Source organism: Anopheles stephensi, chromosome 3 (genome assembly GCF_013141755.1).
Source record: "Anopheles stephensi strain Indian chromosome 3, UCI_ANSTEP_V1.0, whole genome shotgun sequence".
Taxonomy (NCBI): domain Eukaryota; kingdom Metazoa; phylum Arthropoda; class Insecta; order Diptera; family Culicidae; genus Anopheles; species Anopheles stephensi.
In genome coordinates this window covers 15,170,906-15,193,692 of record NC_050203.1, presented here as the reverse complement: position 1 = coordinate 15,193,692, position 22,787 = coordinate 15,170,906, and the positions used below count along the sequence as shown (strand labels likewise).

Below are 22,787 nucleotides of genomic sequence, written 5' to 3'. Positions count from 1 at the left end.
CAGGTTTCACATTAACGCTGGTTGAAAAGTTGATTAAAAAAGCCTCACACGAGTTCTGCGTCTCCCGCGTTTCGGCTGGATGATCGCAGCGTCCTTCCCCGGCGACCGAATATGACAAGCGTCCATTGCAGCACCGTGTGGAACGATTCGAATGAAATGACAGCACTCAAAACTGAACTTTCGCATGACCGTGTACCGGGCTGTAATCATCCGTGCCGTGAAGCGAAAGCTTAAAGATATAGAAACATCACCATTACCGACGCTCTTGGTACCGAAGGATGTGGCCGTAAAACTAATCCCCTTTTCCGGAGGTACTTTAATTATCCTGTTTATTTCCCCGGTCACACAGACGCGAGGAGCGAGCGAACCGAGCGGCGTTCGGGAATGTTGTCGACGTGTTAAGGAATTGCTCGTACCAGAATCGACATTAGCGAGCGGGCGAACGTAGATAGATAATGCGCCATTTTTACGATGCCCTGCTGTTTTTTTCCTTCGGTTTCTGTAGACGCTGGAATAAAGAGCTGCTTGCTGAGCTTTTTTAATTGACGGTTAGTTGGTTTTACCGCTAAGGATTGACTTTATTTGTAGAGAAAAGGGGAGAAGGTAATGTCTCTTTTTGCTGGTTTAATAGTTGACTGCTTAGCAGAATTACACGATCAGTATGCATTAGCATTTTTTAAAAGGAAAATGTTTTGATTTTAGTTGAAACTTTGAAATGAATAACTTTATTTTCAAATGTTTGTAAAAATCTTTATAGAAAATAAATAAAAAATAATACATACTTAAAAACATATAAAAGATAGAATCGCTCATAAATACAATTTAAACGCCTAAATGTATGCAATTCCTTCTACAGCATGCGATTTTATGCTGTTTATTTTATTACTATTTTATTTACCAACTTTTTGGTAAATTTGTTTAAACATAAATTAAACAAAAGTTCATCTAGTAAGTAATAAATAGTTTTAAAGTTCAAATTTATGTAATATGCAAGCTTTGTCTTTGAAATGTGACATTTTTCGTAACAATAATTATTCATTTTTATTCTCAAAATACATTCATACGTAAAGTTTTGATAAACACATTAGTGAGAGACTCCAGGATGGCTTTAAAGCAGCATTTGAAAGCATAGTTTCTTCAATAGTTATTAAAGCAAGTCCATTTTCCTAACAAAAATGTCATTTATTTGAAATAAAACCGGATCAGCTATCGTGTGCGTTCCATTTCTCTAGCATTTTTGCAGCTCTTTTCATTTCGTAAAGGCACCTTTTCCACTTCATGAGCCATAAACTGCATGCTACGCCATAAGAACACGACCTCAAGCAAAGCTCAGTGCCGGCTCGTAGCCATGAACATCATCATCATCATCATCAGCCGCAGCAAGCAACATCAAAATCGTCTTCATTTCAGGACCATTTCCAACCCATCAGCTACTGCTGCTATAAGGTTGAATGCAAGCAAACCAAAGACACCGTCACATGAGTGTGTGTGTAAGTGAGTGTGTGTGTTTATCAAGGTCTTCCCATGGAACGGATCATTCTCCTCCATAAAGCGGCCACGTACAACAGCAACACTATCGTACCTAGCCTGTCAGGCGCCAAGATTGGCATTTTTGGTTCTGGTGTGCAGATAATACCTTCTCCCACCTCCTCTGCACTCGGTAGCATGGAAGCCTCCATCATCCCGGGCACCGTGTATCGCATCAAACAGCGTCAGGAATCAGACGATACTGGTGAGCCACACCTGGCGAGATGCATAGGGTAAGAGGTCATCTCGTAAAAAAAGTGCTCCTTGCGACGCAAACCACCGGTACCGTCGACGACACCGAGCACAGGTCGAAGAATGATGGTTGATAAATAAAAAAGCATGTTGTACCTTAAAAATGGAAATTTTCATCAGCCAGGTTTTCAGCGGGCTGCCACCGGTAACGAGCTTATGGTAGCAACTTTGTTATGTCGAAAAGGATTTACACCATGGTGCTAAGGATCTCACATGCAAGCGTGTGTGTGTGTGTGTGTGTCGACCGCTCCTTATGAATAGAAAAAAGAGGGGAGACACAGGGGACACAAAAAACACAGGACAAAAAAGAGGGGAGTGTTTTTTTTCGGTTCCAGCTTGCTTAACACTCCTTCTGCTCCTGAATGTATGCAATGCTGTGCATGTGTTAGGTGTGTATAAATTCAGTGCAAAGTGTTCGAAAGTTTGAACGAGAATTTATGAATCCAAGGCTCTTAGAATGGTTGCCAGAGGGGAAAAAAAGGGAAATGTGGAAGGAAAATCCCCTCACCCTTTTTCCCTCCCTCTCACTATTCTCCCCCATTCCAGCTTAACATCTGTTCGGTGTCGTCGTAGTGATGTGTTAATTCCAGTTCGGATAATCTGATCCGCTTAGTTATGAAACGATGTTCCCAACTGCACCCTCCAGTTCCAGTGTTTCTAGTCACCCGGGCAACCACTCACCCACAGGCCGGGAGACACTGCTCATGCTCTAAATGGGCATTTGCTGATTCTGACCGAAGCGTTTGGTTTTACAAAATAATCCCCCAAACATTTGAATGTGCTCGTGTGTGTGAACCTACAAAGAAACCCGTTTCGTCCGTAAAAAACCCGATGCCCATCCCCAAATTCCTGGAAGTAGCAGTAGCATCGTCCGGCGACCCGAAACGACAGTCATACATTTTCGATGAAACCACTTTAGAGTTGCCCAAAAATTAAACCCCTTTGTGCAGGCGCTCGTTTGGGAGGGTGTCTGTTTGCAGGGTCCGTTGTAACTGGTGCAGTAAATTATGAGTCCTAAGCTAATTTGTCCAATAAACTTTGTCCAACCGAATATAATCTAGCACTAGGGGGAGTAATTTAACGAATGTGCCACATTCTTTCCTTCGGGGGCGAGTGTTTTTCGGAACACAGCAAACGGTCCACAATTGCTGTGTGCAATTATTCCCAGCGAAGCCCCCAGTTTCCATAGGACATCAGAATGACCCAGACCCAAGTAGCGTGTTCAGGAATCCCCCCTTCCCCCATCCTCTTCTCGATCCGGTTCATTGTAAATGGGCCACAATGAAGGAATAAATCACTGCACCAATCGTTTTCTCGTTTGACCTCGAATTAATGCCACAAAATTGCCTTCCTTCCTTACTTCCCGAGGACCGACAGATGCCGCCCGGCCTTCAACACACACACACACATACACAGCCACTAACACCCTTACAGACTTCTCGGACAAATGTCGGTTAAACGTGTAGGTCAAACCGGTTTACTGTCCATCGTTGCATGCCTGAATGTGAGGTTAGGATGTGTTCTCAACAAATTTTAGCCATTCCCTGTGCTCTAAGCGGGTTGTGGCTAGGAGCAACACAAAAACCTGCTCCTCGAGCAAGATGGCGTACACCAGGGGAACCAGTGGAAAGTTCCAAATTAAAGACCTGCAAATCCAAAAACCTCAGCGTGTCTGTTACTCGAAGGATCTGAAGGAGTGGCCAGTAAATTGAGTGGAAATCGAGGTTTCATTGGAAGACCTAGAAAACTGGTCAGACTGTCTTACCGCACACCCATACACACATCCATGTACTTTCAGGCAGCGTGTTACATACTGCAGGATCACTCACGATGGATGCTCTACTGCATCATGCATTGGTTTCGATTCCTGAGTCGTGTGTGTGTGTTTTTTACCTTCTGTGCCGTCTTGCCGTATGCCCTTTAGATGCATAGTTTTACGGCTCATCTTGCTCGCTCGCCCTATTACTCTTCCATTTACTCCACCTTCATTACGAGATTCACCTATTACCGAAAGGCTATGCTGCAAATGCTGACAGCAGCAGCAGTCGAAGCAGCAGTACCAAACGGAACAAGGGTTATACTCCTTATATCCTTTTGACCAGCGCCAGCGCCGACCGAGTCATGGAACTGAGCAGCACAAAAAAGGGAAATTTAAAGCCTACCTCACTCTCACACACACAAACACACACACACATACACGAACAGTCACACATGGCTGGGCTGGGGTTCCGAGAAGGTGAAACGGTTAGGACCGAGATTCAGCATGAGTCAGCTCGGAAGGTCTTGCACGTGAAACGTGAAAAGTGACTGCAGAGATTTTTACGTTAGAAATACGTTTTTGCCACCACCCAACATTCTAGGCACGTGTGTGTGTGTGATTCGGAGCGTTGCTTTCTCGTGTGTGTGTGTGTCCATTTTCCATTTGCACATATTTTGTGTTCCGTTCATTTGCACCGAGGAATTTTTGTTTCCGGAAGGCGCAACGACAGGCGACGAGGGCCAGGAAACGGTTGCGTGTATGTTAACAGGATTCCTTACCCACCGGGCAGGGAATGAGGTGGTAGGGAAGGGGAGAGAGTGTCATGGAGGAGGCCTTGCCGTAATGAGAAGGAAATGGCACACATTTTCCTACCATTCAAAACAGCCTGGCCTTACTGTGTGTCGTAAAGGACCTATAGAGAGAGAGGAAAACCATTTCTGCAACGTCAACGTGTGTAGGACGGTTGGCTTTCATGCTCAATTTAATTGATACGACAGCGACAGATGAACATTTTGCCTGAGTTGTGGTTCCGAAGCTTTTTGCTTGCTTTTTCCTTTTCTCTTCCTCTTTCTTTCTCGCTCTTCCTTCCGGAGTTTCTTTCGTGTGTTGCTTCCTGTACCCTATTGTCATTGTCCTGTGCTGATGAATGCTTTTTATTTAGACGTGATGTGGTTAGAGGTTTTTCTTCGTTATGGTCTGGCTGAGTGCTGGTGGATGAAGAGCGAACTGTGAGGCGGCCGGTTTTGTTGGAATGTTATGAATTTTGTATGAGTTTAGGCGTACATCCTTAAAGCGTCCTTCGTAGAGTGTGAACAAATAGAACAAAGCAGGTGGTAAGAAATGCTTAGAAGGAAAAGAGGAGGTTTTCGTATCTGTTTTATCGTGAATGAAGAATAAATAAAAAACAATGAGAAAGTTATAAGAATCAAAACTAAATAATAAAACACAATTTATTTTACTACATTAAATGAAATTAAAAATATAAAAATTGGTAAGAAAAGTATTTGCGCCTAACGATAGGCAACCAGTGGAACACGATTTAAAATAAACCATTAGATTGTCAATTAAATAGTCTAAATAGAAGTGTTACTGGTATAAGTTAATTTTTTTATTTATCATTAACGTTTACTCATAAAATAAGATACTCATGATATTTCATCAACAACGTCCCTTAAAAGTTCAACCATTTTTTCCGACCGGTCTAGGATTAATAGGTTAAGCTCACAGATGCTTTCCCCTGAAACTGGATTTTGAATGATCCTAAAACATAAATTCTTAGAATCCAGAACGAAGCCACAAAAGCACACCGGTACAATGTGAGCAAAAGTGAACAAAGCATCACCACACTGTGTCCAAGCGCAAACATTACACAACCGTTGCTTTTCTTCCGCTCCGTGGCTGCGTTCGCTCGTTAGCAAAGAGCCGATCGCCTGTCACGTGCGTCGGCATTGCTAAGCATCGGTACACTTCACTGACCAGCGGCTCCTTTCGCTAACAACTTTTTTGATTGCCCTTGTGCCGCGAAACATGCCATAATTATTCAACTTCTCCACGAATTGAAAGCGAAAAATGGAGAGATCCACAAATAACGGAAAAATAGGCGAAAAAAAAAGCGGAAAATGAAGGAACCGAGTGGCTGCCTTCCGGAGATGCGGCCTGAAAGCGACATCATTATCGCACTCATCGTCAACACAATGTCATCATTATCGTCTGCTCGCAGTCAGCCACCCGCGCACAGCTAGTCACATTCGAGCACTCGCCCCAATTATCGAGCCCGCCGTTCAAGACGATGGATGGCTGGCATTCGGGTGAATTGTGCGCGCCCAGTCCCTCAGGCAGGCGACACCATGGCGAGTTATGAAAATTCCGTCACGATTTAGATCAACGACGATGACACAGGGATGCCAGCATCGCATCTTGACGTTCCGGCGTGCGTTTCCCAATTTTCTTGGTATTTTTAGTTTCTCCAGTTTTTAGCATTCAATAGATGGCGTGGAACAGCGGCGCAGCGACAGAGAAAAGAAACTGATCCAAAGAAATCCTGCAACGCCCAATCGAAGCCAACAAATTACGCAATTAATAATCTTGTCTCATAAATTGTGTGTGGCTATGCGCCTGCATGCTTTTTCCCACCGTAAGCTTCCCACGTAGTACTTTCACGACCGGATCGATCTTGGTTCTGGCTCTGCCGCGAGACGGTATGGCATGCCAGTTGGGCCTATAAATAACCAGCATTTGAATAATAACGACATTAGAGAATCAAATTTGAATAAATTAAGAAGCGCACATCAATCCTCTCACTCTCACGGGATGAAGGCCAGCTAACGACGACGACCGAACCGATGTGGACCGATGATGACTAAGGAGGACTGGGTAAGGTTTTCTTGAGGAAGTGCTTGGAAATGCGACAGATTCGGATCCCGGATGATGAATAAGATTGTCGTCTCTGCTTATTAAGAGCGCAAGCTGGGGAAGGATAGCTTGGAGAAGCTACTCTCAACCGCCGCTGTATACACACTCCTTCTCGGGAATGGAGAAGGCAACCGGAGAAGGATCGTTTATTAGGCCCGTTTCCAGTATCAAGTGACACTTAGATGCTTCTGTGTGAGAGGTATCGTTAGACCAGGACAGTACAGAGCGCTGTCAGTGCGTGGAAGTTGAAGTTGGTAGAAAACGTGTGGCCAGAAAGAATTCTCACACAAACACACACACACACACACACAGGCAAACAACCCCAAACCAAACAGACAATTCGATTAAACAAAGATTACGGCCTTAAGCCGAGCCGAGGAGTTTATCGAGGATGTTTATTATTGGGACAGTACTTAAGGCTTTATCTTGTCCTCAGGCAGCCACAGCCGGGCTCTTGCCGAAACAGCTGGAGAAGGTAAATGAGAATTTGATGATCTTGCGATTGTTCCTCGGGCAGGTACAGAGCATATACCAACCAACCTGCCTATCTAGGACCGGTGCCTTCGAAAATTCTTCGATTGCATCCATTGGCAGAACCGAGCGCCAAACAAAAGCAGGTACGGCATACAGCCTATTGATCGACCGGATGGAAAATCTCGTCCAATGTCTTGCCGTTGGATCTGACAAAAGAAAATTCTCAGCTTTTCTGTACCAACCGGAGCAATAGGCCTTGATAGGCGGCGTCGGCGTTCGACATCTGAACTCCCCGGGAAACAATTCCATTCGATTTGATACCACCACCAACAGCAGCTACAGCCAAAAGAAAACAACAAACGTAAACGAGACCGGAAAATCATCGTTTCGCTGATTTCAGGTTTTGTTTCAACCTCCCCAGTGTGGCTCCGGACAATTGTGCCTCACACCGAAAAACCTCAAAATCTGAAGGCCCTCTCTGAAGTTACCCGGGTTCTTCTGCTTCCGCTCGGGTCTCAGACTTCACAGGACTCACCCTCCGCTCAGGCCGGTCTCATTTTCCGGCAAATTGCAGAGGTCGTTCGATGGAGCAGATTGTTATTTAAATCAGTTTCCGCCTGTCACCGGGTTGCCGTACCCCGCACACCACACTCAAACGGGGAATGCTTTCAAGGACTCGGGACTGTTTGATGGTGGTGGTGGGAATTTTTTGTTTTGCCTGTCTCCTGTCTTTTCGTGGCTTGTTTTTGCTCCATGATCAATGCGGGGTAGAACCACACGTTTATTTGTACCCGTGAGTAGCGTTCGGGGAAAGCAGTGTCCGGGGAGGTATGTATCGTTTTCGCAATGCCACATTACCATAAATGGGTCGAATAGGTCGGAACGGTGGTGTTGGGGCTCATTGCATCGGAAGTACATACCCACCATCGGTATTGGCATCGGTTTGTCGATTGTGTGATTGTGCTCGGTTGTTGTTGTTTTGTGTTTGTGTGGTTTGGTTGGCCTGTCCGTTGATGGCCGACGTTATTGATGAGCCGAAACAGTTTAGGGCTCATACCATTTGCCTAGTGATGAGTTGTTTTTGATTTTATTTTTACGTGGAAAACAATCAACCGAGTGTGTGTGTGTGTGTGATTGTTAGAGATAGAGAGAGAGAGAGAGAGGTTTATGGAAAGAATTTACTGGCTGGATCGTAGTTTTTGGCGCTATGAAATGTGGTGAATATTATAATATGTACGATGCAAAGTAAGTCTTAGGGGCGGCGTAATAGTGCCAGACTAAGACTAAGGGTCTAGGATACGGTAGCTAGTGTGGATTGTGGCCTTCACTAAACTTTTCATTAACATTGTGGGACCTAGTACTAGCATCGCAAATTAAGATTTTATTCTATAATAATTTTATTAATAATTGTCAGTGATTGCGGCGGCTACAAAATCTTCACTGTTATTGATGAAATTATATAAGAAATTGCATACCGGCTGGCGTACTCAACAAAAGACTATTAATTAGACATCGATTTTGTCAAAGTTTTGTTTCTGTTTAAGTCGATAAAAACGTGCATTTTTCAACGACTTTTTTTTTATATTTATACTTTGCCAGAGAGCTTATGCAGGGGTTCAAGAAGAATCAGTTTTATTCAGGTAAATTGCATACCTTCAGGTTGAAGTTTCAAGTATATTGAATAGCATAGTTTTGAAATAAAATAAATCATTTTTATCATTTTGATGAATTTTTGTTGCTAAAACTAACTTATTTAATATTAACGCATCAAAACTGAACCATTTTTAGTCATATTTTATATCTAGCCTTAATAAAGTTTTATCAATCCAGAGTATTTTGATCAAAAAATTTATAAAATTCACTTATGATATTCTTCTCTTCTGTAAACGGTGCAAACACAGACCATTGAAACGCTTGAATAAATTAAACATGCCCATTAACATCACCTTACCTAATGAATATTATTAATCTCGCTATCACTCTCATCATCCTGCTTTAAGGTGCATATTTTAACCTTAAATTTCTTCATCAAGTGCACTAAACTGTTCTTCCCTTTTACGCTATCGAAACCGTAACTCTCTCATCTCATTTTTCATACCAAATTTTCACCCTAAAACCACACCGCAATCAATCCATACCATCAATCAACGTCATCGCACCCCTTCGGGCTATTGTTTTTCGATCGTAAATTTGTATTTTCTCGTCATTTTCACTCACGTCCACTAGCGCGACGCGAATAAACGATACGGGAAATTAATAAATATGTGCATTCCGTCCCAGGAACACACTCTGCCCCCCCTCTCACCGAAAGTTCCCACAACTACCACCCATTGTGAAAAGCACTTTCCACCGATGATCAAACGCACAAAAGAAAGAGACTCGTCTCGCCTCTTTGAGGAGGATAGAGAAAAATATTCGCTGAATTAAAAATCGATTTATAATTCGGTTTTTCTCGGGCCAGTGGGGAGCAGAAATTTGATTTATTTCACATTTGAGGTTGTATTTATTTCGCCGTGATTTTTCTACTTCGTTCTTCAAATTATCCAGTTTTTTCCCGCCCGAACCGCCCGAAGGCAGTTCTGGCATTCCTCGCCAAAAAGTGCATCCAATTGATGGCTGTCGTTTGTCGTTTCTCCGGTCTCGGAATCGCATCAGTCGCAAACGTGCAATCCGGCGTTTATCATCGATCTCATCCATTTGCAATACGTTTCTGGAACCAGATGGAAATTCCTTTGTTATTATCCGTCTTCTCGTAACGCCTGTTTCCAGCTGTTGTGGCTGCTGCTGCTGCTGCTGCGATACGATAAACGTGCATCGTTCTGAAAGGTGGCAGATAGATGTCGCGTTCGCGATTCATTAAATGTGTCCTGGCACGTTGCACAACAGTTTTGCACCTGCTAACGGGTCCGGCACGTGAGTGGGGGAAAAACGCTCTCTCTCACTCTTCCTCATAAAAAACCCCAACAAAATCGCTAACAGGTTTATGGGGAGGAAACATTTCGCAACAATTCGCAGCACGAAAACGTTCTCGAGCACACGGCGGAACATCATAAAAATAAAAGAACCATCAGGCAAATGGATTCTTTTGCAGAGCAGCTTGCTGCACGGTAAATGCAATGAGGAAAATAAAAAAGTTTCGTTTCACCCCTTTTTTCCCACACATACAGCCACTGAACCTGGACCACTGGCGCGCTGAGTTTCGTCCAAAATATCGTTAAGGTAGATTGCAAATGGATCGAATTTTTCGAAAACGTTACGCGAACGTTGAAAATGGTAATGTTTTGCTATTGGGGGCTTTCGGTTTGTTTTTTGCTGTTAAGCCTCCATGTTTCTTCTCCGCCTTCATCACATACATAACAACTACTCTAACATTGTTCGCACGGCATCGGCAAGTCACTCTAAGGGGGCATGACAAAATGTACATTTCGTGTCGCTGTACGGCATGTATAAGTTTTGAGCATTTTTGTTTTGTTTTTCATTTAAAAATTCAGCAGAATACGGGCTCATCGCAGTGATAAAACCGTGGGAATGAAGTTTATCATGAATCATGGATAGATCTTGCCAATCGATATAAATTAGAGCAAAGTTAAAATATGGAATTGTTGGAAAATGTTAGAGCTTTCCCCAGACACTGTTCTGAATGCTAAATAAGTTTTGCTTGCAACAATGTTGCTAAAATCAAGAGCAAATTTCATTCTGTTTATGAATTATTAATGATGTGATGTTGGGGGAAAACATATTAAAAATTTGATTTGATTTTCTGTGATACCAGGAAATCATTTCAGCAACAAGAAACTAAACTCTACTTCAATTTGTTTACGATTAGAAACAGAAATTTAAAATAACAAATTCGTTCATAATTCATTCGTTCACCCAATCCCAATAAAGCAGCATGATCAATTGTTGGCAGTGATAGGACATCAGCAGGGTTTTCCACGGGGGGTGCCCTACATGTGAAAGCACTTCCAAACCACACAAGCACACACACACACACACACACACATGTTTGACGATCTGTCAAACATCAGACTGACAGGCTCTGGCGCTGGTTGACGAATTGATCAAAAATCAAAAGAAACGAAGCAAGATCCGTCTGTGTGATTTCCCAAGCGTCAATCAGAAGTGAAGTGTGTTCGGTGCTGTCTGTATACACGCGTACCGTACGTTGACCTATATTTGGTGCACCGGTTGTTTTTCCTATTCCTTTTTTTTCTGTTGAGAAGTTATATTGATTAGATGTTGATTATTTTGAGTGTGTGTCTTGTTTGGTGAAAGAATATTGCGTTTTTTGCGGTGTAAAATATTATTCTGTGCTGTTCGCTGAAGCTACCGTAATGACGGGATTCGTCAAAGTCGACTTAATTGATCGTGGAAAAAGCATATATAGCTTTAATTTAGAAAGAAATATCCACCGGCGTTCTTGGATGTAGAAAACAGTTTTGTTTTATTTTTTTCATTAAGAAATTAATTGTGGAATGGAAGGGAAAATGAATCTATTTTCCAATAACTAAAACGTTAAATAATTGTATTACTAACGTTATATTTAGAAGCCATTAGTTTGTTTCACCTTTATGAAGAATAAAGAGGTCATCTCATATCTGATAAATATGTTTGGAAGAAATCTGCAAGCTTTGACTATAAATCTATACCTGCTTTTGCTCTACAACTTGATCTAGAAGAGTTCGTAACCTGCCATTGTTGGTATCCTTGTGTCCTTTATATCTATTTGCCGATCCATATGTCCATTTCCATCCGATTCCATTGTTGATATCGCATCTGAGACGCTAATTCCGCTTTTATACCCTGTCGAATTAGTTACTCTCATTAAACATATTTTAATGGTTTTTTATCGATCCTTTCACCTTTATCTAATACCTATTCAAATTGTCATGCTGTATCATATATTTTTCCCCAGTACAATCAACTACACTCTTGCCACAGCATGATCCCATCGAATGGTAAAATAATTGAAACATGTCTCGTCACTTCCCGATCACAATCTCTAACACACGAACAGCCATAGTGCGTACTGATTTTCAATAAAACAAACCCACCGGACCCACTGAAAGTCAAGCATCTCGAGCACCATCGCATCCCAAATTGATAAAATCACATCAGCGCCGTACGCGACAATGTTTGTCCCGCTGGCCAATGGGAATGGTAATCATTTCCCACGATCTGCACGTACGAACATAATCATCACGATCACGAAAATTACCATCAACTTGGCGCGCGGAGTGGAGACAAGATGGCCAATCAAAATCTGTGAGTGTGTGTGCCTACCAGCACCCACCAAAGAAAGAAACAATCTCGACCCGGTGATAATGGCGAAAGCGAAACGTTTCCTCGTCATCACATCGTTGCGATAAATACTACGTTCTGGCCTTCGACAAAAAAAAAACTCCAACGAACGAGAAGTAAATGGAAAGCCGTGCTCGGGACGTGCAACCGTATTGACAATCGGTAAAACTCAGCGGCCTATTGATTACGCGGGAGAAACCCGGTGCTTGCCGGAAGCGGAAGCAGCCGAGGAAGTTGAGCGAGAAACAGAAATAATGTCACGGTCGCTGGCTGGCGCAGTGGCGGAAAATCCTCGCACGAAATCGTTTCCTACATAGTGCTGGGAGTGGGAGCAGTTGGATGCTTGGAAAATGACAGAAAATGAAAATCGAGCAAGCACGAGCCCCGGGACATCCTGTTCCGTTGTGTTGCCGGGGACGCACTGTTTGCATCAGAAAACCGTCACGAACGAGCGGAACGAAACGATTAGGTTGGCAAATTATTTTTTCCCGAACGCTACCCCTCCTCCCCCTTTCTCCCTCTCACGAAGGATCAGGGTGGAGGTGGAAGGAAGAAAAATTGAACAAAAAGAGAGAAGGAATCTGCATCCTGTGCAGTTCCACAACACCGACACGATGCAGCCGGCAGATCGGAAAAATGGGAAAGGAAAACTCCTCCCGGACGCGTTTGTCTGCATCGCGACAAACGACAATTGTGAAAATAGTTATGCACCGAATACAATTAATTTCCGCTCAGCATAAATACTGACACGGTGCGGGGTTGAACCGGTTGCTCAATCCGTGCACCAAATGCATGTTCTCTTCCATTGAGCACGTTTCGCGACTTGTCGTGCTCGCACGTTTGTCTCTTGCTGTTGTGACGTTTAGGTTTTTTCTTATTCCCTGCAAGCAAAAGAACATCACGAATGGACAAACAAAATGGTGAGAAAAGTGCAAAAACAAAAACTACTGCAGCATCAATGCAGTGCAATGATAAAATCTGCTCTGGAAAAAACGGTCCATCCCGAGCGAGCGTACCGTGGCACGAAGGGAGAGCGAGAATTGGTTTCTAAACGATCTCCAGCGTTAATGGCGTACAATCACGCACGCGGACCGCTGAGTGGGGAGATGACATGCACCGGGAAATATACCCCCACCCACACCACCGGAGGAAAACCTCAGCCGCAGCAAAACCATCCGGGGGCAGGAAATTGCCGGAAAGTTTTTCAGTTTAATATTTATGAAGCAGAATTAGAGAGCTTTCTGGCGGTATTTTCCGCTTGGGAATGGGGGGAGGAGAAACCTCGAGCCCGGGGATGAAAAATGTCTGCAATATGAATGAGAAGCACAACACATCACCATGGTTCGAGGACACATGGTGCCCGCGTGTTTTGCTGACTAGAGCAAGCGTTGCAGATGAGGAACAAATCAGAAAGCCACACACACAGACAGAGGCCCGTGTTTCGTTCGTTTTGGTGGATGCTGTTAGCGAAGAGTTGATCTCCCGGTGGGGGATTTGGCCGGCACCGGGTAGGCCAATGAAGCCATAATTCCCATACATGAATCTACCAAGGCGAACAAAACAAAAAACTGGTGGAAAAGGGAGAGCGAGAGAGAGCATGCGTTAAATCGCACCATCGCGTCATCATCGATCGAAGAATGGTTCCATTAATGATTTATGTCAATCGATTGTTCTGTTTTGCAATTGATGTTTCGAACGAACGGAGAGCTGGGACAGGGAGGGACAGTGAGCGGAGATGGTGGGGGAAGTTTTTCTTTCTGCAGAGATGTAATGAAAGAAACAGGGCAATCTCCGCTCGCGTGCCTCCCGTTGGGATGCTTTCACTGGGAAAAATGCAAATTTAATGAGCTCACGTTGCGATGCGCGATCGCAGCAATGATGGATCACACGCCATTGCCATGGTGATGGTTTAATGGTTAGGGCTTTGCGTCACACCGCTCGGTTGTGGCAGTAATTGGTGTGTGTGTGTGTGTGTTTGTTTGCTTTTTTTCGGGGTGGTAAACAAGCAACATATTTCAAAACAAGTGCTTGAATTCGTGGAGTGCCGCTTTTCATCGAGCAACGGCAAATGATTGTATTGAATATTCTAGTAGCGATGGAGATGAGGTTTTTTTTGATGATTATTCGGTTTATTTTTCTTCTGATAGATTATTATTTGAAATATAGCAGAGCTTTTTGGTTGCTGTTTCCTGTGTTCAATATTTAATTTAAGTTTTAATGCCATGCTCATGTAAGCTGACTGTGATTTCAAACGGCTTCTACTTCCGGGTTAAGCGTTGTTGTTTTCCTTTGAAATACATTTTTTACCAATCGAGCCGCGGGTTGACCGCCCCCGAACAATCGTAACCGCAACAAAACCGGTATCGTGACTTACCTATTCGCGCATCGGTCAGCTTAACACAGCACGTTGCTACCAGGAAGCAAACCCATGTTAACGCTATGCCCGGGAAGACCTTCAATAGCCTATTGAGGTCCATTGTAAGTGTCCCAGGATATCCATTATGTTTCATGTAATCAACATGGAAACGGAGCAGAGCATTCCGCTGACCGCATTCGACACAATGAGAGAGAGAGAGAGAGATAGGGAGGGCGCGGAAGAACGAAAAAGCGCGAGAGAAAAGCACAACAAACACTGGCACGCGCACTCACACTCACTCACTCCGACCGTTTAGTTTTCACCTATAATTCACACTACGGGCAGGGGTTTTTGTTATACTTTTTTTGTTGTTCCAGTGCGGACGATTCACTTTTGTGTTGAGTAAGCAGAATATTTAACATTCGTTATTTTTTTCACATCACTTTTTATATGTTTTTGAGAAATTTTATGCTATTTTTTCAGGCTAAAAATGTCTACACTATTTTCACTCTTTATCCTGTTAATGGTAAAAGAAAAACTTCGTTATTGAAACCGTATTGTTTCGGTAAAATTTTTATCCACCACTTTCAACAGTTCAACCGTTTCGAATGTTTACAACGTCACTGTTATTGTTGTTCACTCACAAGACTGAGCCATCCTATCGGTGCAACTGTCACCCACTTTTACTCCCGCTTTTAATCCGGAAAAAGTAAATGAAGTTGTTAAAACATTAATACACAAGTCAGTAAACCCTCTCTCAAGGTCGGAGAGCTTCCTATGCTGGACCTGTGCGCAGCACGACATGGTGCGAGGCTTAACTTTTAGTTCATTGTTTGCTGGCCTGCTGGCTGGTTAAGCCTTTCCGTACTGTAGCCGTACCTGGCGAGTGCTAAATATAACCAAACATTTTCACCGGCATCAATAAGCATCCATATTTTATGAGCCTCGTTTCGATGGTTCTTGTTCCGAGTCGGGGGAAAAAAAGTTGAGGAAGAAGCTTTTTTGTGGTAATAAATAGCACAAGACAGTGAATTGCTAGAGAGCTTCTTAGCTTGACAAGATTTAACGATAATTTATATCTAACGCTTTGCTTTAAACACGAATAGAAACACTTTAAACATTATTTTGAAACTCACACAAAGGATAGAAAAAACATTTCGATATTCAAACGGCTCCCAGAAAACGGTTCACTTTAAGTGGTTGATTATGATTATTGCTGCTGCCGCTGTTCCCCGGGCCGCACTATATTCGATTTTTCCGAGCTCCATTCGGGGTTCACTACTGATATTCGGTGTTGTGGTGTTTCGTTGCTGATTCTCCACGTGCCAGCTGCATTTAACCTGCAAAAGAGAAAACGGAAAAGCGAAAGAATGTTAAACATCGCTGCTCGAAAGTAGGACAGAAAGTTGGGTTTTGAGTTCTTGTTTGCGAGCAGCTGAGCGTTGATTCTTTTTCATTTTAACTCGCATTGAATTAATTTTGCAGCCAGCTTAGTCTTAAATGGAGCTTGTGGGTTTGTTTCTCGCGCCAAGAAGCTTTCCGCGGTAGTTCTTATCGTCTAGTGTCGTTAAGCTTGGATGAGGGAAAACATTTAAAGTATTCCGTAAAGTAAGGTTCAAGGATCATGGAAGGACGATTACAAGCTAATAAAGACTCATGTTTATGAGTTAGATTGGAAGCTTTTGACTCTTCACTTCTACAAAATATGCAGTTATTCGAGCTATAAATTCTAGGATTAATATTATTTCTTATTTATTTCTATTAATAAAACAGTTTCTCCCTAAAAAATCCTTTCATCCTCCAAACCGATTTGCTTAAAATAACATCATCAATAGACGAACAACAAACGACCGAAAAGCAAACGGTCAGTCGTAAAACCCGTTGCTTTATTAAACCAGCGTCATATTTATCTTTCACCCGCACCCACAATTATTCAATCAATCCCCCGGTCGTACACCACCATTCCTGGGTGAAAATGGTGCTTCCTTTTCCCATCCCTATGGCTGTCTCAAAGTCTTCCGTCTACGGCTATCCAGATCGTCCCACACACACACACACACCCACAAATTGTACCATTTATTATTCATCACAATTTGCGACCTCAATTGTGGCCTTGCCAAACAAATCATATCCATTTATTCCGCATCATTTCGATCCATCGCCGATGGTTCGCCGGCCGTGTTGGGGCCGAAAAAAAGAAACTCACCGAAAGGAGTAAGACTCGGGCATAATTGCCACACAAAGAGCAAGCGATGGGAATGATGGGGAGTGAGGGCTGCCAAGGAAGGGCGAAATTGCGGCATCATGTCGGACAGATTCTAAGCATCAGAACGCACTGCCATTGGGGTTGATATTCGGGGCGAAGGAAAAGATGGAGCGCAGGAAGCGACAAAAGATTGCAGTTATAGATAAAATGCCAACCCGCGATCCGGGGGTGCTTGCTCGGAACGGGCACTTGCGCGGTCTGAGTTATGCTAACGACTTAAGTATGGAAGAACGTTTGACGACGACGGCGACGACGCGGATGATGATAATGATGATGACGAGGTTAGTTTCTGCTCTGGTTTCTGCCTCTCTATAATAACATTGTACAGCTCGGTTTCGGCCCGAGCCAGCTAGCCAGACGGGTCGCAAGGTACCGGCAAGCCATTACACAAGAAGCCATCCATAGACTCCGAAGGTACGACGAGCAACAGCGAAAAAAAACCCACGGTCTATAGAGACTGATTGCTAAAAATTACATAAGGACCAGTCGAGTTTAGTGAAATTGCTCACTTCCTTCCTAGAACTTCGTCGTCCACCATCACAAACCGAATGGTCCCAGCGCGCTTCCAGAAACATCCACTTCAATACGGTTTTTTTCTGCCTATCTACGACTTAGGAATTGTTTGTTTGAATGCCAAAAAAAGCGACTTTCTTGGTAGCTTGGCGTTCAAGGACCAAGCGCTTATAACGATCCACCAGCAGTAGTTTCAGTAGAATCGGAAATGCTAAAGAAGACGCAACTGCGTCTAAAAGGTGAACGCATAAATGCTAAGCAAACTAGGTACCGGTTCTGGATGAGTGGAAAGGCGCCCTTACGATAGGGCGATCCGAAACAAGGGTACACACACACTCACGCACACTTGCCGTGGCGTCTTAAGCGGATTAAAATTATCGCGTTACGTGTCGTGAGGCTATAATTATTAACATATTTTCATTCCGGGCCTAGGGACCACTTTCCTTTGTCTCGCATGGTACGGACTTACCTTTGCCAGAAGCTTCTTTTTCCTTTATTTTGATCCCAATAGTAACGCAACTGCTTGTGAGGCAAACATTTCCTACACCATAGTAGAGTCTTTCCCTTTTGCGTGTAAGATACAGTTGGTTGATAGACCGCGAAGACAGCGAAGATTCCCTTCCCGAACGGAACAACAAAAACCAGTCATGAGAAAAAAAAAACGACAGGAACCGAAAATCGTCCTTTCCGTCTCATTTCCTTCATAACCACGGGTTGGGAGGGAAAAAAGCAGAAGGAAGAAACAAGCTCTAGAGAGATAATTTCAATCCACTTAGTGAATGGCGAAAAACGCACCGACACCCTCACGGTCACTGGACACGGGTGTTTTACTTTCGGAAGTTTTCCCCCACGGTTGAATCGGATTGTTAAGCACTCGCCGACCAATTCCTGTTCCCGAAGCTAGTGCCAGTGCAGGCAAGATTATTCCGCAAAGGGATTAGGGCAAAGCGACCGCGACGCGCGGTGAACAGTTTTATGTAAACGGGTAGATGTTTCGTAAGGGCGGAAGCGAAATGAGCGTGCTAGGCTGGGATTAATGAGAGTAAAAATTAGTGAAACAACGAAAATCAGTTAGAAGCTTTGCCGGTTTAATCCTGACGAAGGAGGACGGGGTTGAAATTGGAATAGTCTAATTGATATTTGAATGGAAAGAATCATATTGAAACGCACAGGAAATGTAGGATTGAATGCGATTGAAGTGTTTAAATTGAGTTATGAGAGGATTGCTTGGCATTTCTGGCGTTGATATTGGATGTCTTGTTCAGCTTCATTATTTTTCCTTTATGATTCTACGTCCTCCAGAGGAAGCTTTGACTCTTTAGCTTTATCTAGCCTTGTTCTGCTTTATTCTAGAAACTCTGTTTTTAACCCAGCATTCTTGCTACATTTCCTGAGTTTAATTCTATACCGGTCCTTTTAAGTCAGCAATCAGAACTGCTGCTATAGAACATCCGGACCAATGGTTATGTATTTATGAGTTCATCCATCTGTTCCTTTTAAATAATTTTCATTAAATTACCCTTCATCTTTGACTTCTCACTCAAATTTCTCATTTCATAATGTTGTTTTCCTAGTTTGTTTTCAAATTCTCTTCTTTTTACCATGTACGTTAGTTGTCATTTACTTCTGTGTTCAACTCATGACAATAAGAAAGCATTTCTAATTACTGAAGTCATTGCCTCTACATGGTATCGACAATAGTTTTGACTTTCATTGGAAAACCTTTTCTTCTGTTGCTTGTTAAGGCATTTTCCAGCAAAAGATACGTATGCCTTAGTAATCACCATGATTGTCTCATTTCCCCGTAGAACTCACAGTGCCTCAATGATAAAATTTCAATTTCGCTCTCAAGTATGCTTTTCCAATTCTAGCAGCAGAAAATGTTTCGCCCCACCAGACACACAAATCTCCACAGAGTTTTGAATAATATTTTAATAGTGTGCAGAAAGCTCCCAGCAATGGGAAAAATGAATATGATTACACTGGAGAACCTCAAATACCAAGGGAACCGTTCGGAACAACGTTCTCATTCGTCCCTTTTCCAGTCTACAGTTTTGCTGTATTTATTCAGGTTTATTCAAATGGTTTGGAGTCGGTATTTTTTCCCCTACTAGTCCCCTTTTTCCTTTGCATTTTCATTATACACACGGAGTGAAGAAAAATATTATTATTATTACAAAGAATTTTGTCATTGTTTGTTCTCCGCGGCTCTGAAGAGTCACCAAATCAGTAGCAGGGAAAATTTGGTTGAAAAATCATCAATTCCTTCACCAACCCACCTAGCAATCCCCTCCCATTCCGCTGATTGTTTGCTTATGTTTTCTTCACTCTTATTATGAACTCAATTGTGCGACGATTTGCGTGCAGAGGTCCGGAAAACATTGACTACTTCCGATCAGCACCAATCAAGACCGATCGAACCTTGCAGCGTTCGTTCGTTCTTCCTTGATCAGTGGAAGTGTTTCGCTTCCACCAGCGGAAGAACGAATTTTTTCTCGCATCTGAGCTTTCTTTACTCTCCTCGGGCGTAGCTAAAAGAAAATAACAAAAACCAAAGACCAAAGACTCGGGTAGATTGTTCGTCTCGTGTTATCGAATTTTCCCCCGAAATTCATCAGCTTCCGTTTATTGTGCGTCCTCCATCAAAGTCAATGTCAAGTCATGCTTATTATGAATATTTATTACTAACCGTCCCCCAGGACCTTTTCCTGGCCATTGGGCCCAGGTCACGGCGGAAAACTCTCCCTTCTCAGTGCGTTTCCTTTCATGCGGTGTTTTCTTACGGAGGTGTTGTTTTTTTCTTGCCCCGTTTCCTTATAGCCTACCCCGAAAAAGAAATCAATCAAATAAATCGTGCCCTAGACCGGTCTATTCATTCGACCGGCAGTCGCCCGGCAGTGAGTAAAGGGCGGAATCGTTATGTGTTCGGGTGTTTGTTTGAGTTCATTTTGTTGCTCTTCCGCCCACATTGTAGTCACTCTTATTTTCTGGCGAGTGTTAACCTTGGCCAGTGACGTGTTTTTTTGGCAATCCCCAGTTCTGTTTGTTTGCATTTCTTCCTTCCTCTTGTCTTCTCTCTCTTCCCCATCTTTCTGTCTGCTGGAGCGATTTACTAACGCTGCACGCAGCGAGAGTTATATTGAATAAGCAAATACTAGCAAACGGACTCCCCATTGGCACTCTATTTTCTCCTGGCATGCTGAGCTGCATTTGGGTGCTGTTGCTTTTTTCTCCTTTTATCTCTCTTCTACCGAAGCGGTGTGGCGTCACTCAATCAATCTTCGGTTCGATCGAAAGTGAAAAGTAAAGGCGGGATAAAAAATAATCTTTTTCCGGAAGCTAACAAAAAAAACACTCGCACCCAACTAAAGGCGTTGCGTTTTAGGTTTTTTTTTCATTGGTAAAGGAAAAGTAAACGAAAAAAAAACATCGAACTAAAATGAATCGAAAAAACACCCCAAGGAAAAACAACACGGAACTCGATCTACGTCACGCGGCACCAGGCGTCTCCATTTAACTCAATGAATCTCTCATAATTTTCTCTTTTTGCTTTTCAGCTTATCGTTGCAAGGCACGGTGCAAGAAAAATCAATTTTCCAATAAAACTCTAATCCAATTTCCGGGGTCACACTTGACAGCGACGCGCCGTCATTGTTTAAGCCCCGTCCACCGTCTCTTCCTTCTTTCTCGCTCTTTTCCTTCCGCCCTATTCGGGACCTCGAGACATTGGGATTGAATCTTTTTCTCGCCCTTAAACTGATTTGTATTCTAATCTTATTGAATTTTTTGGGCACTTCCTGTTTTCGGGACGGGTTTCCCACAACCACTCTTACGGGTTGAAGTGGACGCAAACTTGAGGTCTAGTGTTTACCCGGCGCGGGGAAAAACACGTACCCGCCCAAGAAAAAGATGACGTCCGTCCGTTCGCCCGTCCAGCACGAGCGAACCAAAACAAAGCAAAGAAAAAAACAAAGTCAAAACTCACTCAACTCAAGTGCGGAATAGGTTAAGAGGAAGAAAGAGGAAAGCGAATAGATTGAGCTTTGCGAGCGCGTATGTGTGTGTGTGTCTAGCTTTGGTCACCTTAATTGGAGCTAGAACCCGACCGAAGAAAACCCTCCAGTTCGCCTCACGACAACACAGGGCCGAAACCCTTGGCCGAATGAAAAAGAAAAAAAACACTGGGAGAAGTACAGGCGTCCAGCCGTTTTGCCATTATTTTCGTCTCGCCTAAACCCCGGACTCGAATCGGTCATTTAAGGGATGTTAAACTTTCGACATTTCTCGTCCCCACGTCCAGTTCCCCAGTTGCCCGGTTACAGTAAGCATTGGAAGAGGGGGGTTCGGTCCACCCGGTTCGTAAGAAGTCACAACTTTTATTCGACTCTCTGACATTTCTCGGTACCGCGCTCCTCACTGCGGCAGTCCGCGTCTTCTAACCGTCCGTCACTCGAGCCTTGGGAACAGTTGATGAAAGTATGGGTTGTTTTTTTTTCTTTCTTCTTGCTTTACTTTCTTTTATTAATTCAAGTGCGGTCTGCTGAACAATAAGTGCCATTCAAGCACTACTGGTGAAGCATGCGTCCGGCGAGTGGAACCACTTGTGATGGAAACGGATGGCTGTGGTAATGAAGTGGTGGCAACGGAAAAATTACTGTGGAAAAGAAAATTACTCCCCGATGGGTGACTACCGCCCCGGCATTGTTGGACCAAGCGGTTCTTCTTCCCCAGCAAACAGAGAAACCTTTTTTAGATTGGTGTGTTGGGTGTGAGTTGAAGCAGAGGGCAACGGTAAACTGTTGAACTGATTGTGTTGTATAAATTGGATCGGAATTATTTTCGGGTTGGCAGGTGGGGATCGGGTTGAAGCTTTTTTTCTCCGGTTTGTTGTGTTTTCTTAGTGAAATTTGTTTTGCTAGCGCACTTTGGGCTACTTGGGGCCCACCCGCTACAGCTCGGTCGACGGGGTTGGATGATTTGCGGTCAAACGTATTGTCTGTGGTTTCAATAAAATGGTAATGAAATTTTCCACCCCTTGAGCTGGGGTGCAAAAAGGAGGGTTAGAAGCACAACGAAAACGGAAGGAGCAAAGCTGGACACACAATCCATTAGATTGATGGTTTACCGCAATCTTTAGTAATCAAGCATTTCCATTTGCAACCGGGGAAACGCTCGGCGGTGGTCGATCCAGTAATCAAAATGGTGTCAATTTGAAGTGTTCTTGATCGAAATGGACACTTTTTTTCATTTTGTTTTCCACACCGATATAAATAAATGGATGAAAAGTGAAAGGAGAAAAATCGTTATATCGATCAAGCATTTTTCAATGAATCATTTTCATTTATTTGGCCTTGATTATGTGTAAATACAGTTTAACTGATTAATAGTTTCATTATGTAGAAACATTTTTTTAACTGAATTTTAAC

At 43.2% G+C, this 22,787-nt stretch overlaps 1 protein-coding gene across 1 annotated transcript in view; it reads right to left on the bottom strand.

Moving 5' to 3' along the window:
• The window catches only part of LOC118514432 (acid sphingomyelinase-like phosphodiesterase 3a), a 79,723-nt gene that overhangs the window by 34,706 nt on the left and 22,230 nt on the right, over nt 1–22,787 (bottom strand). The window contains 1 exon segment of the mRNA XM_036061334.1: nt 14,601–15,099. Within this exon segment, the coding sequence (XP_035917227.1) occupies nt 14,601–14,736 (136 nt within the window). The 5' untranslated portion in view covers nt 14,737–15,099.